The sequence below is a fragment of the Lampris incognitus genome, chromosome 2 (genome assembly GCF_029633865.1).
Source record: "Lampris incognitus isolate fLamInc1 chromosome 2, fLamInc1.hap2, whole genome shotgun sequence".
In the NCBI taxonomy this organism is placed as follows: domain Eukaryota; kingdom Metazoa; phylum Chordata; class Actinopteri; order Lampriformes; family Lampridae; genus Lampris; species Lampris incognitus.
Genome location: NC_079212.1, coordinates 7580209 through 7592577, shown reverse-complemented (window position 1 = coordinate 7592577; position 12369 = coordinate 7580209). Strand labels below are relative to the sequence as shown.

The window sequence follows — 12369 nt, the reverse complement described above, 5'->3', positions numbered from 1 at the left end:
TCTTGAACCCTCCCCATGGCACATGTCCCAATCACATAAATAAACACGTAGTAGAGAAACACGAGGAGAGGAGTCGACTCGAAGCAACAGCCATTTAACAAAATGAAACATGCTTGCTCACTCGAGCTTCATTTTAATGCGCCATGAATTAGTATGACGTATTTCACATCTGCAAGTTATTACTGTCAAATTATTCTTCCAAATTATGTAGTCATACAAAATTTGAAGTGCTCTTAAATAAATCATCCCATATCCCAACTGCACTTCTCTTTTATTTCCATTCCACTTTGTTGTGAAGCACAACAGGGTTTTTTTTAAAGAGTGCTGTGTAAATAAACATGATTATTCTGATGATGATTATGTAGATCTGTCTGAAAGCCTTCAGACCCCTTACCTGGTATTTTAAAAAATAGTCTGCCGTGCATAAATAGTTTCACATTATCAAGTCAACTCAGTTTTATTTGCATAGCCCGTTATCACAAATTGCAAATTTGCCTCAGGGGACTTTACAGCAACACAACATCCTGTCCTTAGACCCTCTCATCGGATAAGGAAGAACTCCCTAAAAAAAAAACTTAATGGAGTGGCATGGTGGTCTATTCCGTTGCCCATCAACATGGGGCTTGCCGGTTCAAATCCCCATGTTACCTCCAGCTTGGTTGGGCGTCCCTGCAGACACAACTGGCCGTGTCTGCGGGTGGGAAGCCAGACGTGGGTGTGTGTCCTGATCGCTGCACTAGTGCCTCTTCTGGTCGGTTGGGGCACCTGTTCGGGGGGAAGGGGGAACTGGGGGGAATAGCATGATCCTCCCATACGCTACATCCTCCTGGTGAAACTTCTCACTGTCAGGTGAAAAGAAGCGGCTGGCGACTCCATGTGTATCGGAGGAGACATGTGGTAGTCTGCAGGCCTCCCGGAATTGGCAGAGGGGGTGGAGCAGCGACAAGGACAGCTCAGAAGAGGAGGATAATACAATTGGCCGGATACAATGGGGGGGGGGGACCCCCCCAAAAAAAGAAAAACATAAAAAATACTCTCAGTATAGCTGCATTCTTTGTGTTTTGTATTATTTGCAAAATATCATTTTCCGTTCAAACTTTAATGATAAAATAACAATAAACAGATAGATACTCTTTCTAAGTGCCCCTTTACCTACTACTTAAAACAAACAAAATACTTCCCAATATCGCTGCATTTTTCACAACATAAAATGCAACATAAATTCAGCCTGTATTGGCTTTACTTGTGTGTTTAATTACTGTCTATTCTTCTACTGTCAGGTTCTTCTGCAAAAAGATGTTTGTTGACATTCTCTGCAGTAAGGTGAGATCTGCCTCCAGTAACAATGTCCCCTGCAGTTGAGAAAACTCTCGAACTTTGTACAGATGTTGCAGGGCCACAGACGTGTCGTGCAGGTTCTGCAACATGAGGATAGCTGCTCTCATTTGCGTGCCACTATATCAATGGATCAGCATCCACATGAATGCTGTCCGCTGCCTTGTATGAGCTGACCTCCTGCTCAATGATTTGGAAAAAGGGCTTGGTCAGCTCCTCTGCTTTGAAAAGCTCTCCAAGTAGTTCCGCCATGGCAGTCTTCTTCTGGGGAGGTGATGAGGATTGTTTTTGTGGTTCTGTGGATGGCCCAGCTCCCCCTGCTTCATGACATTGACCCTGTGAGAAAGAATAAATGGCACATAATTTACTATTTTGAAATCTACAACTGTGAAAAAACAGGGTGAATAGTAATAACAATAATAACTGTTATCCAGTCATCATAAAACAAGATGAACAATACCTGCTGTTCATGCTCCAGAATTTGTGTGGTGAGATCCCTGTAGGCCTGGAGGCAAGAGGCTTCATCCAGGAAAGGCAGGGATGAAAACCTTGGCTTAAGGGCTGTATTTCTCTGAAGACAGTCTTGAAGATCAGGGTCTGAGTAACTTCTTTCCAGGTCTTGGATGATGGCTGTCTTTGCTTCTTTGATGGTTGCACTGTCCTCATGTCTTGGTGCCATGGATTTCATTTTCTTCGGTGGAAGAATCATTGACAGAAGGGGTTGTTTCAGTGCTCATAAGGGCTGTTATTTTTTCCAGCGGTTTGAGTAGGTGAATGAGTTTCTCTGCCAGTTTCAGTTCCCTAGCAGTCAATATAGCAATGTCCTTGACAGACCTCTTCACAGCCTTGTCTACTAAGGCAGAGTAGATGGCAGGCTGCTGCTCCACAACAGGGGTTAAAGCAAAAAAAAAAAAAAAACCTGAACTTTTTTGTGTGTGTGTGTGGGGGGGAGGTGTTGTCGTCCTATGGCGTGGACACATTTGCAGCGTCAAAAGAAAAAAAAAGGAAAAAAAAACATTATATGGAAATGAACGACTGCAGATTATGGTGGGCCTTTTGAAACTGCAATAACAAGAAAGGTCAGTAGGTAGCAATAGGACATTGAGGACTTTGTCCATGTTCTGGTTGGTGGCTTCGTCGACATTTAAGGAAAACATGCCGTTTTTTAGCTTTTTCCCGAAATATGTCTTTTAAACTCTGGTGTTATGCCGTGTGTGTTCAAATAGCTGGCATGCTGATTAGATATTGACAGTTTTGTCAAAGCAATTTTGTCTTCAGCTATTTTTTTGAATAAATTCACCAGGGGTTGGGCGAGCTTGAAAGACAGATCGTGCCCTGCGATGAACGTGCACACATGTATTTTCAAGTCACACACATGGTCAGTTATTGATGCCGGTACATCAGCTGTGGTTGTTGCCCCCGGTAACTGCGTTGTGTGTTAGAGAGCACGAACAGCTGCTCTATGAGCGGGGTCTGACTCATGACGAGGTAGCACTTTTTCCCCGCTAGTTGCATATACTAGCTTTCTCGCGCTAGTATATGCTACCAAAAGGCTTACCGTCCTTCCCTATCTCTTCTATCCACAGCCAGCGCCATTTATTTTTTAATCCTTTATCAACTTGGAGGGCATCTTCCCCAGGATTCATGAACTTACTCTCCATCCTACTCTCCTTCGACGTGACTTCTCTCTACTCGGGCATCTATGCAGCATAGGACTCGGTTGAAGCACATTTTTCCAAGACGAGGCCCATTCTACTTCTGATTGGCTAATAATGTTAGTTTGAGAGCGGGAGAGTTGTGCTCCTCTCATATCACTGGCAGACGAACTCATAAACTCGAAAGTGATGGTGATGATATCAAGACGTTTTTTTTTTTAAATACAAGACTTCTTTTTTTTTTTTTCCTGCAACCAAATGCCGCACGCCGGAAATCCGGCACGGTGCCGGAATACTTTAAGCCCTGCATACATGCCTGGTATTCCATCGAGCTGAGACATCATGGATTAGTTTATATCTTATGTCTAGCATCTGCTTGGTTGACAAAACATGGTGAGCTGTGCTACTTTTGTGGAAAAAAGTTTGACCTTCCACAGGAGGTGGGACACTGGTCTGAGTGAGACTGCCCTCTTAGCTGCAAGGTTTAGAACATGGGCAAAATATTCTATTTATGGGCCAAATCCATCAGCCTCTTTGCTAGCATTCGCAATGTTTTGTGCATTGTCTATGGTGACTGGCATTGTGATGTTAGGCCTAGCCAGCTTCCACTCATTCACTGCATTCATCAATTCATCAACTAAGTGTGTGCTTGTATGGCTCTCATACAGGGGATGTGTGTTTGTATCTCTGCACTTTTCATCTCCCGTTCAAAATATACACCAATCAGCCAAAACATTAAACCGCTGACAGGTAAGTGAATAACATTCATTATATCGTTAGAATGGAATGTGTCAAGGGTTCGGATATATTAGGCAGCAAGTGAACATTCAGTTCTTGAAGTTATTTGTTGGAAGCAGGAAAAATGGGCAAGCATAAGGATCTGAGTGACTTTGACAAGGGCCAAATTGTGATGGCTAGATGACTGGGTCAGAGCATCTCCAAAACAACACATCTTGTCAAGTGTTCACAGTATGCAGTGGTCAGTACCTCCTAAAAATGGTCCAAGAAAGGACAACCAGTGAACCAGTGAAAGGATCATGGGCGCCCACGGCTCACTGATGCACGTAGGAAGCAAAGGCTAGCCCAGCGTTTCTCAAACCTCTCCTGGCGGACCACTTGTCCTGCATGTTTTAGATCTCTCCCTGCTCCAACACAGCTGATTCAAATGATCAACTCGTTATGAGCTCCCGAAGCTGCCTAATAACAAAACTGATCATTTAAATCAGCTGTGTTGGAGCAGGGAGAGATCTAAAACATGCAGGACAAGTGGTCCGCCAGGAGAGGTTTGAGAAACGCTGGGCTAGCCCATTTGGTCCGATCCCACAGATGAGCTACTGTAGCTCAAATTGCTGAATAAGTTAATGCTGACTATGACAGACAGATGTCACAACACAGCAGTGCATCGCAGCTTGCTGCGTATGGGGTTGTGTAGCCGCAGACCAGTCCATGATGACCCCTGTCCACCACTGAAATCGCCTACAATGGGCACGTGAGCATCAGAACTGGACTATGAAGCAGTGGAAGAAGGTAGTCTGGTCTGATGAATCACATTTTCTTTTTTTTCTAAAGATTTTTTTGGCATTTTCCACCTCTATTTGACAGCGACAGTCAAGAGAGAGACAGGAAAGGCAGGGGAAAGAGAGGGGACATGCAGCAACGGGCCCAGGCCGGATTCAAACTCAGGCCGCTGCAGTAAGGACTCAACCTTATGTAGTACACACTCTACCAGGTGAGCCACCGGGGCACCCCTGAATCACATTTTCTTTAACATCATGTGGACAGCCGGGTGTGCGTCATTTACCTGGGGAAGAGATGGCACCGGGATGTATCATGGGAAGAAGGCAAGCTGGCAGAAGCAGTGTGATGCTCTGGGCAATGTTCTGCTGGGAAACCTTGGGTCCTGGCATTCATGTGGAAGTTACTTTGACACATGCCACCTACCTAAACATCATTACACACCAGTTACACCTCTTCATGGCAACGGTATTCCCTGATGGCAGTGGCCTCTTTCAGCAGGATAATGCACCTTGCCATACTCAAAAATTGTTCAGGAATGTTTGAGGAACATGACAAATAGTTCAAGGTGTTCCCTTGCCTCCAATTTTCCCCGATCTCAACCCGATCGATCATCTGTGGGATGAGCTAGAAGAACGAGCCCGATCCATGGAGGCCCCACCTCGCAACTTACAGGACTTAAAAAACCTGCTGCTCATGTCTTGGTGCCAGATACCAAAGGACACCTTCAGAGGTCTTGTGGAGTCCATGCCTCAATGGGTCAGAGCTGTTTTAGCAGGAGGACCTATACAATATTAGGCAGGTGTTTTTAATATTTTGGCTGATCAGTGTAATGAACACTCAGTCAGGTAACTCTCAGTCGCCCTGGAGGTTCAACCATCACTGGTGAGAGCTGTGTAAGGGGTTTTGGCCAGTTCATTCTCAATTCACTCATGTGTCTGTTCATAGAAGTCAAGGATTTCTTTGTTAAGAAAGTGCATGTGGAGAGTATAACCCGGCTCAAGCTTTTTCACCAAATGACAAAATCCTGCATCACTAACAACTGAAAATGACTGTAAATCTTTAGCTATGAACACCCCAATAACTTTGATTATTTCTTTTTATTTGTCTGAATTTATAGAAAGGTCTTCTGAAAGGCAGCAGGAAGGAGAGTTTGTTGTTTCTTCCCTATCGATTGTGACTCGTTCCTCATTCTAGCCAGGGATATGGTTGGGTGATGCCGGCGTAGATGCCCCATCATGCTAGGTGTATTACTGTTAGCATACCTGACATGTGTCAAGCAATGCTCACAGATGGTCTTTCTATTGACGACCTTCGCACTCCCTCGCTAGTGTAGTCAATGCTGAATCCAAAATGTTCCCACACAGCGGACTTAAAAGATGATGATGCAACCTCAAATGATACATTTTCTCCTCCACATGCCATTTCCACACGTATTCTTGCCTCTAATTATCTTCCATTCCATTTCCCTCTCTCCAGCTCCACCTACATGACCCGTCATTGGTATACTGACAGTTCATTGGACAGCAGATGGGGAAAGGCAAACTTCTCCCGCGTGCACATGCACACAACCTTGCAACTTTTGTTTCCTGGTGGAACCGAAAAACTGCGGCTCCGTGGCCGTGGTTTATGTAGTGAAGGGTTCAGTTTTTTACGGTTCGGTTTTGCATTCCTAGTTGAGTAGGCGGCCCTTCAATGTGGCCTGGGACACATGTGCATTTACATTTCAAATGCAATGTGGACAAATGCATCCCAGGCCACCTCCAAATGTGGCCTGAGTGATTGGATCTCAAGACCCATTGAGGACACATTGTGTGCATTCTACTTAGAGCTCTCCACTTGTGACTGGATCACCCAATACGCATATTAATGCCAAGTGTAAACAGGAACCCAAATTGCTTAATACAGATCCACACACTAAAATACATACACACACACACGCATATACATGCAGTCATTGTAAATTGCTATCCCTGATGGACATGCAAATACCAACAAATAAATGGCTAACACACACCTATACCTAAGGTTCTGTAAATGTCCCGTAAAAACCACTTATATCAATTAAAGAAACAGCTGACATTAACATCCACTCACAGGAGATTTAAGACAGGTGCTTTTTCGCTGCATACCATTCAGTTGGGTGCTGTTATAATAAAAAACAGCAGATCAATAGAAACAGTGGCACTCCAGAAAAACAATAGAGCTCTGGTAGTTGACATCACGCAATAGTCGAAATCAAAACACTACCATTTTGGCAGGAAAGCGGGCCTGCTAGCTAGCAGCAAGTCTCTTCGCCTGCTGTATTTATACAGTGAATATGGTGGATAGCTGTTGTGCACCGGGATGCCTGAACAGTCGCGGACAAGTAAAAGGGAGAGCATTTTATCGGATTCCTAAAGATCCCGAAAGACGACATAAATGAATTACTGTCATAAAATGTGCTAGAAGCGAACAGAAGAAAACTGAGCGATGGGACCCCACAAGCAACGGATTCCACGTGTGTTGTGACCACTTCATATCAGGTACAGAATACAACATTTCCTATTGTTAATATATCATTTATTTAATAGGCTTTTATTATGGTTTCTGACCATTTGATTATACTAAAAGGCAAGTTCGGCCTATGCATTATGGCGTGGATTTTGCGGGGCTAACGGAGGCCAAGATAAATGAATTAAGCCTGTTGCTCTCTAAAACGTGACCAGACATTTTCTATTTACTTATGTTTTAGAGAAAAAAAGAGTGATAACCCTCTGTCACCCGACTACGTCCCATCCATTTAAAACGCTTTGCTGAACAAAGCATTTTACAGTAACTGCTGTTTATCATAAAGGTATAATTTAATGTATGAGGTAGTGCCTTTCGAAATTCATTCACACAGTGATAATGTAGTTAAGTTTTGGTAAATCGAAGATACAGACTAGCCAACGCTACATACAAGTTATGACACCAATTACATTACACTGCCCACTGCTTATGCTAACTTTAACTAACATGAAGTGACACTTACCCTTCCAGTGACGAGAAAGCAATTTTTAGTCGGTAGACTCCAAAGCGGAATATTTGTCACAAATCCAGATTTCGTCCATTTGCACCCCTCCAGGCTTTTGGAGGCTTTCAAAGACTCTCCAGAGTAGGACGAGGGAAAGTTGATCAGGTAATTGTAGATGTTGCCTGTTCCGGCTGTTTCAATACTTGTGAAAAGCACCCCGGGGGCATTATAAGGGTCAGTAATGTTTAATCTGTCAAGTTTTACAATATAGATTTCAATGTCTTTGGAATTAAAATGCGCAGTGAACTCTGGCGGCTTGAAATCGACGCTGGCGCCATTAATATTTTGCTCAGTGCACACGCTTTTCTTCCTGCCAAAATGGCCGTGTAAACAAAACTAGTCACGTGACGTCCAGAGCTCTTATGAAATTAGAGGGCTTTTATGTCGAAACATATTAGCTTGACAGTTAAGTCAATCATGGTAAACTAAGACCATGTCTTAGCTTGCCATCATTATGTTTTTGGAGTGCTGCTATATGTATTAATTGAAATCCACCCATTTGAAAATTTCAGAAATCTTCATTGACCCCTTGAAGCTAGAGCTAGAGAATATGTTATGAGACTGATGTGGGATTGTGGTTCTGGTAATATAGTGATATAAATGTCATTCCCTGGTCTTAAAGGCTGCATTACAATAGAGTGAGACAAGTTTCTGAACTTGGACCTTTAAGATCTTTTCTGAACCGTTTTAGTGAAATGAACAATGAATCTATATACCTGCTTGGTCATCATATCCACATTAGTGTTGATCATTTATCAACATTTTCTGCTGTGTAAATATCTTAAGAAGGCACCAAAAGTCATTGCTAAAATATTGTCAGCTTATACTGAGGTATTCGGTCAAAAATATCAGGATATTTGATTTTGTCAATATTGATTGCACAAACAGAGATGTAAAACCAAATGAACACACGTACCTCTCTCACGTGCATGCTCTCCAGCTGGGCCTCAGCCTCCTGGGCGGCCATGCTTACAATGCCCGTCTTGTGTCCTCTGCTGCCGTGGCCCTGTAACATCTCCAGCAGCCTCTGGATGCTATCATCGCGGGCGCCCAGCGTCTGCTTCTGCGAGTCGATTCTCATCTCCATCTCCTCCATCGTCTTCCGCAGCAGGAAAAGCTCCTTGGCCTGCCGCTCATGCTCCGACTGCAGCCGGTAGAAGTTCTCTTCTGATGGGTCCAGAGGCGGTGGGGAGGAGAAGCCATCACACCCAGGCACCTGGCAGGGGCTACGGGACCGAGCCGGGCTAGAGCCAGGCCCCGGACCTGGACTGAGGCTAGGGCCAGTGCTGTTTCTCGGCCCCGGGTGGAGGGTGTTGGCTGGGCTGTGTCTCTGTGTGGCCCCCCCAGCGGTGGAGCCATAGCTAGGGCTGTGGATGATGATGTCCGCCTCCTGTTGTCTGAGGGTGTTGGACGGGCTGGCTCGGGGGCTGTGCAGGGGGCCGGGGCCCAGACTGGGACTCTGTCTGGGACTGTGACCCGGACTGACACTTCCTCTGGGGTCCTGGTCCATGTGGAGGTCTCTGTAGGAGCCACAGCTTCCCCCCTGCTGCTGCTGTCGACTGTTTGTCTCCCTGTGTGCCCTCAACTCCTCCTGTAACTCCTGTACTGTTAACGGAAGATGCTAAAGAGACAGAGAGAAAGACAGAGAATGAAAGAAAGAGACAGACAGGGAGAAAGAGACAAGAGAGAAAGACATACACAAAGGGTATGAAACAAAGGCAGTGAGGGAAAGACGAAGATCAATACAGACAGAGAAAAAACAGGGAGAGACAGTGAGGGAGATAAAGACATAGAAAGGGGGATAGACAGACAGAAAGAGGGATAAAGGGGTCAATAACAAACAATGACAAAAGGCAGTGACACACATTTAAGATCAACAAATACACATGCAAACACATGCACACACACACACACACACACACACAGGAAGCAATAATAAGACGTACCTTATTCCTTCTGATATCCAGAGGCTGCAGCAACATAGTGTGAAATGAGAATATTTTGGCAAAAGAAAAGAGAAAAAAATACTTAAAGATAAATAAAAACTCACACAACATGAAAAACAAAACCGTGCTCGGTTCTTATGCCACCTGGTAGCTGGTTATTTGGTGCGATTATAGACATTGGCCATTAGGGGGCGACATTTCTCTTCAAAAACACAGGACACTTGTGATTGAAAGGCAAAGGGTCGATTGAAGGATGTGATCATGACACGGGACACACCAAGTACACTGATGCTGATAGAAATTAGGTAGAAAACAACAAGCAAGACGAGAGAACAGACACAAGAAGATACAGACAGTCACCTCTTAAGGCTGTGAGAATCTACTACTACTACGTTTGGCTGCTCCCGTTAGGGGGCGCCACAGTGGATCATCCGTTTCCATTTCTTCCTGACCTCTGCATCTTCCTCTGTCACACCAGCCACTTGCATGTCCTCTCTCACCACCTCCTCTTTGGCCTTCCTCTTTTCCTCTTCCCTGGCAACTCCATACTGAGCATCCTTCTCCCAATATACCCAGCATCTCTCCTCCACACATGTCCAAGCCACCTCAATCTTGCTTCTCTTGCTTTGTCTCCAAACTGCCCACCCTGAGCTGTCCCTCTAATATACTTGTTCCTAATCCTGTCCTTCTTCATCATTCCCAATGAAAATCTTAGCATCTTCAACTCTGCCACCTCCCGCTGCACCTCCTGTCTTTTCGTCAGTGCCACCATCTCCAAACCATACAACATATCTGGTCTCACTACCATCTTGTAAACTTTCCCTTTAACTCTTGCTGGTACCCTTCTGTCGAAAATCACTCCTGACACTTTTCTCCACCCACTCCACCTTGCCTGCACTCTCTCCTTCTTAAGGCTGTGAGAATATTAAATCAAAACCAGGGGATAAAATAAGCAATGCTTCTTGACACATCTGTAAGTGTGATGTGATGGATCAATCCATTTATTTTCAGAAAAACCTGTTAGAGGTGTGTTTAAAGCACTTGGTGACAGCATTTTACTTCTGCTTCCAACACAAGTTATGGTGAAAAGTAGAACACGGTTTGTTGATGATTACGTATCTTTATAGGGGTAATAAAGCTGTTTTTCAATATTGAAAAACATTGAAACATGTTGGTATGGGTCTAGGATGTTATAATCTAATGTCATAATAAAATTTAACAAAAACCAAGAAACATGACACGGCCGCTTTGAGAGAGAAGATCTATTCTTTTTCTTACATCTGGGGTAAAAAATAAATAAATGTGTCTTTGTCTGCATGTTGCACTGCTGTGGGCTGCGGGAAATTACATTTCATTTTACTTCATGTGCGCGAGAACATGAGTTGAAATGACAAATAAAGAGTTCCTGAGTCCTGATTCCTGAAAACCATAAACTGTATAAAAGAAGTGGACATTGCCACCGTGACGTCACCCATTGGTTTGTGTACTACCGTTCCAAAGCCTCGAGTTTGGCATTTTCCCATGGCCATCTTGGTTGAATGTAACCATACTTGGATGAGAGGGTGGAGCTGGGGAGAAGCATATGGGGGGGATCTGACTGAGAAATTGAGGACACTATGCACGCCCGCCTTTACCAGAAACCTGACTGTAGTGGCTCCGCCGTGTGAAGTTGCATTCCGAGTTTATCGCAAGCTAAGACAATAAGACCAACTCAAAATGGCTGCCTCACATGAACAATTTTAGTGTACCTAAGATTCGTCGAAAAATAATTGTTTACATGGATAGATACCCAAAAACAGGTTCATGGCCATTTAAATGTACAGAGCGCCATGGATAAGCGTTGGACCAGGTCTGGAGGGGAACTGACCCACCTGTGACTAAAAGCCCCTAATTATGCATAACTTTAAGCCTTAATATAAATTAAACGGATGAATTATATGAAAATCCCCCCCCCCCCCGCTCAGTTATCATGGTGGGGGAAATTAGCTTTAGAGGCCAAAACTATTTTTTGGACCAGGCTGTAAATATGCTTATTTCTGCTGTAAAGTTAGGCATTTTAACATGGGAGTCTAGGATGAAGCCAGGCTTATTTTTGCAACCGCTGGAGTCGCACTCTGCTGGCCATTAGAAAGAATGACAATTTAACGCACTTCCACATTGGCTTATCTTGTCAGACCCCGGAGATTGTCCCTTGCAAAGCGAGTTTATCTGCTACCCAGAGCAGATAAACTGATAAACCCAGCTATCCGGGTTGTCTTATTACGCGCACTCTCTCTGGAATAAAGTCGGATCACAGCACCATGAAAGGCCGCTTCGCTCCCGTTATTGTATTACGTACTTCCAAGCTTAGTGCAGAGAAGTCGGCGACTTCCGTCCGTGAATCTAACACCGGTGTCACCATGAAGTCCCAATTTTCGACAGCCATAGATTTTGATACGACAAAGACCGCCATCTTCACCCCTCCTCACACCACCGGCATTGTTCACCCCTTGTAGACGAGATGGGGGTGAAGATGGCGGGACCCTCCTCACAGAAGGGGGGCGAAGATGGCGGAAGAGGGGCGACGATGGCGGAAGAGGGGCGAAGATGGAGGAAGAGGGGCGAAGATGGCGGAAAAGGGGCGAAGATGGCGGAAGAGGGGCGAAGAGGGCGAAGATGGCGGAAGAGGGGTGAAAATGGCGGAAGAGGGGCGAAGATGGCGGAAGAGGGGTGAAAATGGCGGAAGAGGGGTGAAAATGGCGGAAGTGGGGCGAAGATGGCGGAAGAGGGGCGAATACGGCGGTCTTTGTCGTATCAAAATCCGTGGCGTCGAAATTACAGGTGTAAATTCTACACTCACGTTCTCGGAACGTGTTATGAATTG

The 12369-nt window shown here is 44.8% G+C and overlaps 1 protein-coding gene across 1 annotated transcript in view; it reads right to left on the bottom strand.

Moving 5' to 3' along the window:
* Nucleotides 1–12369, bottom strand: part of LOC130108174 (ELKS/Rab6-interacting/CAST family member 1-like) — a 280684-nt gene that overhangs the window by 252114 nt on the left and 16201 nt on the right. Inside the window, exons 2-3 of the mRNA XM_056275029.1 lie at nucleotides 9507–9530; nucleotides 8477–9181 (exon numbers count right to left, since the gene is read on the bottom strand). Coding sequence (XP_056131004.1) covers nucleotides 8477–9181; nucleotides 9507–9530 — 729 coding nt within the window. The remainder of the gene's footprint in view (nucleotides 1–8476; nucleotides 9182–9506; nucleotides 9531–12369) is intronic.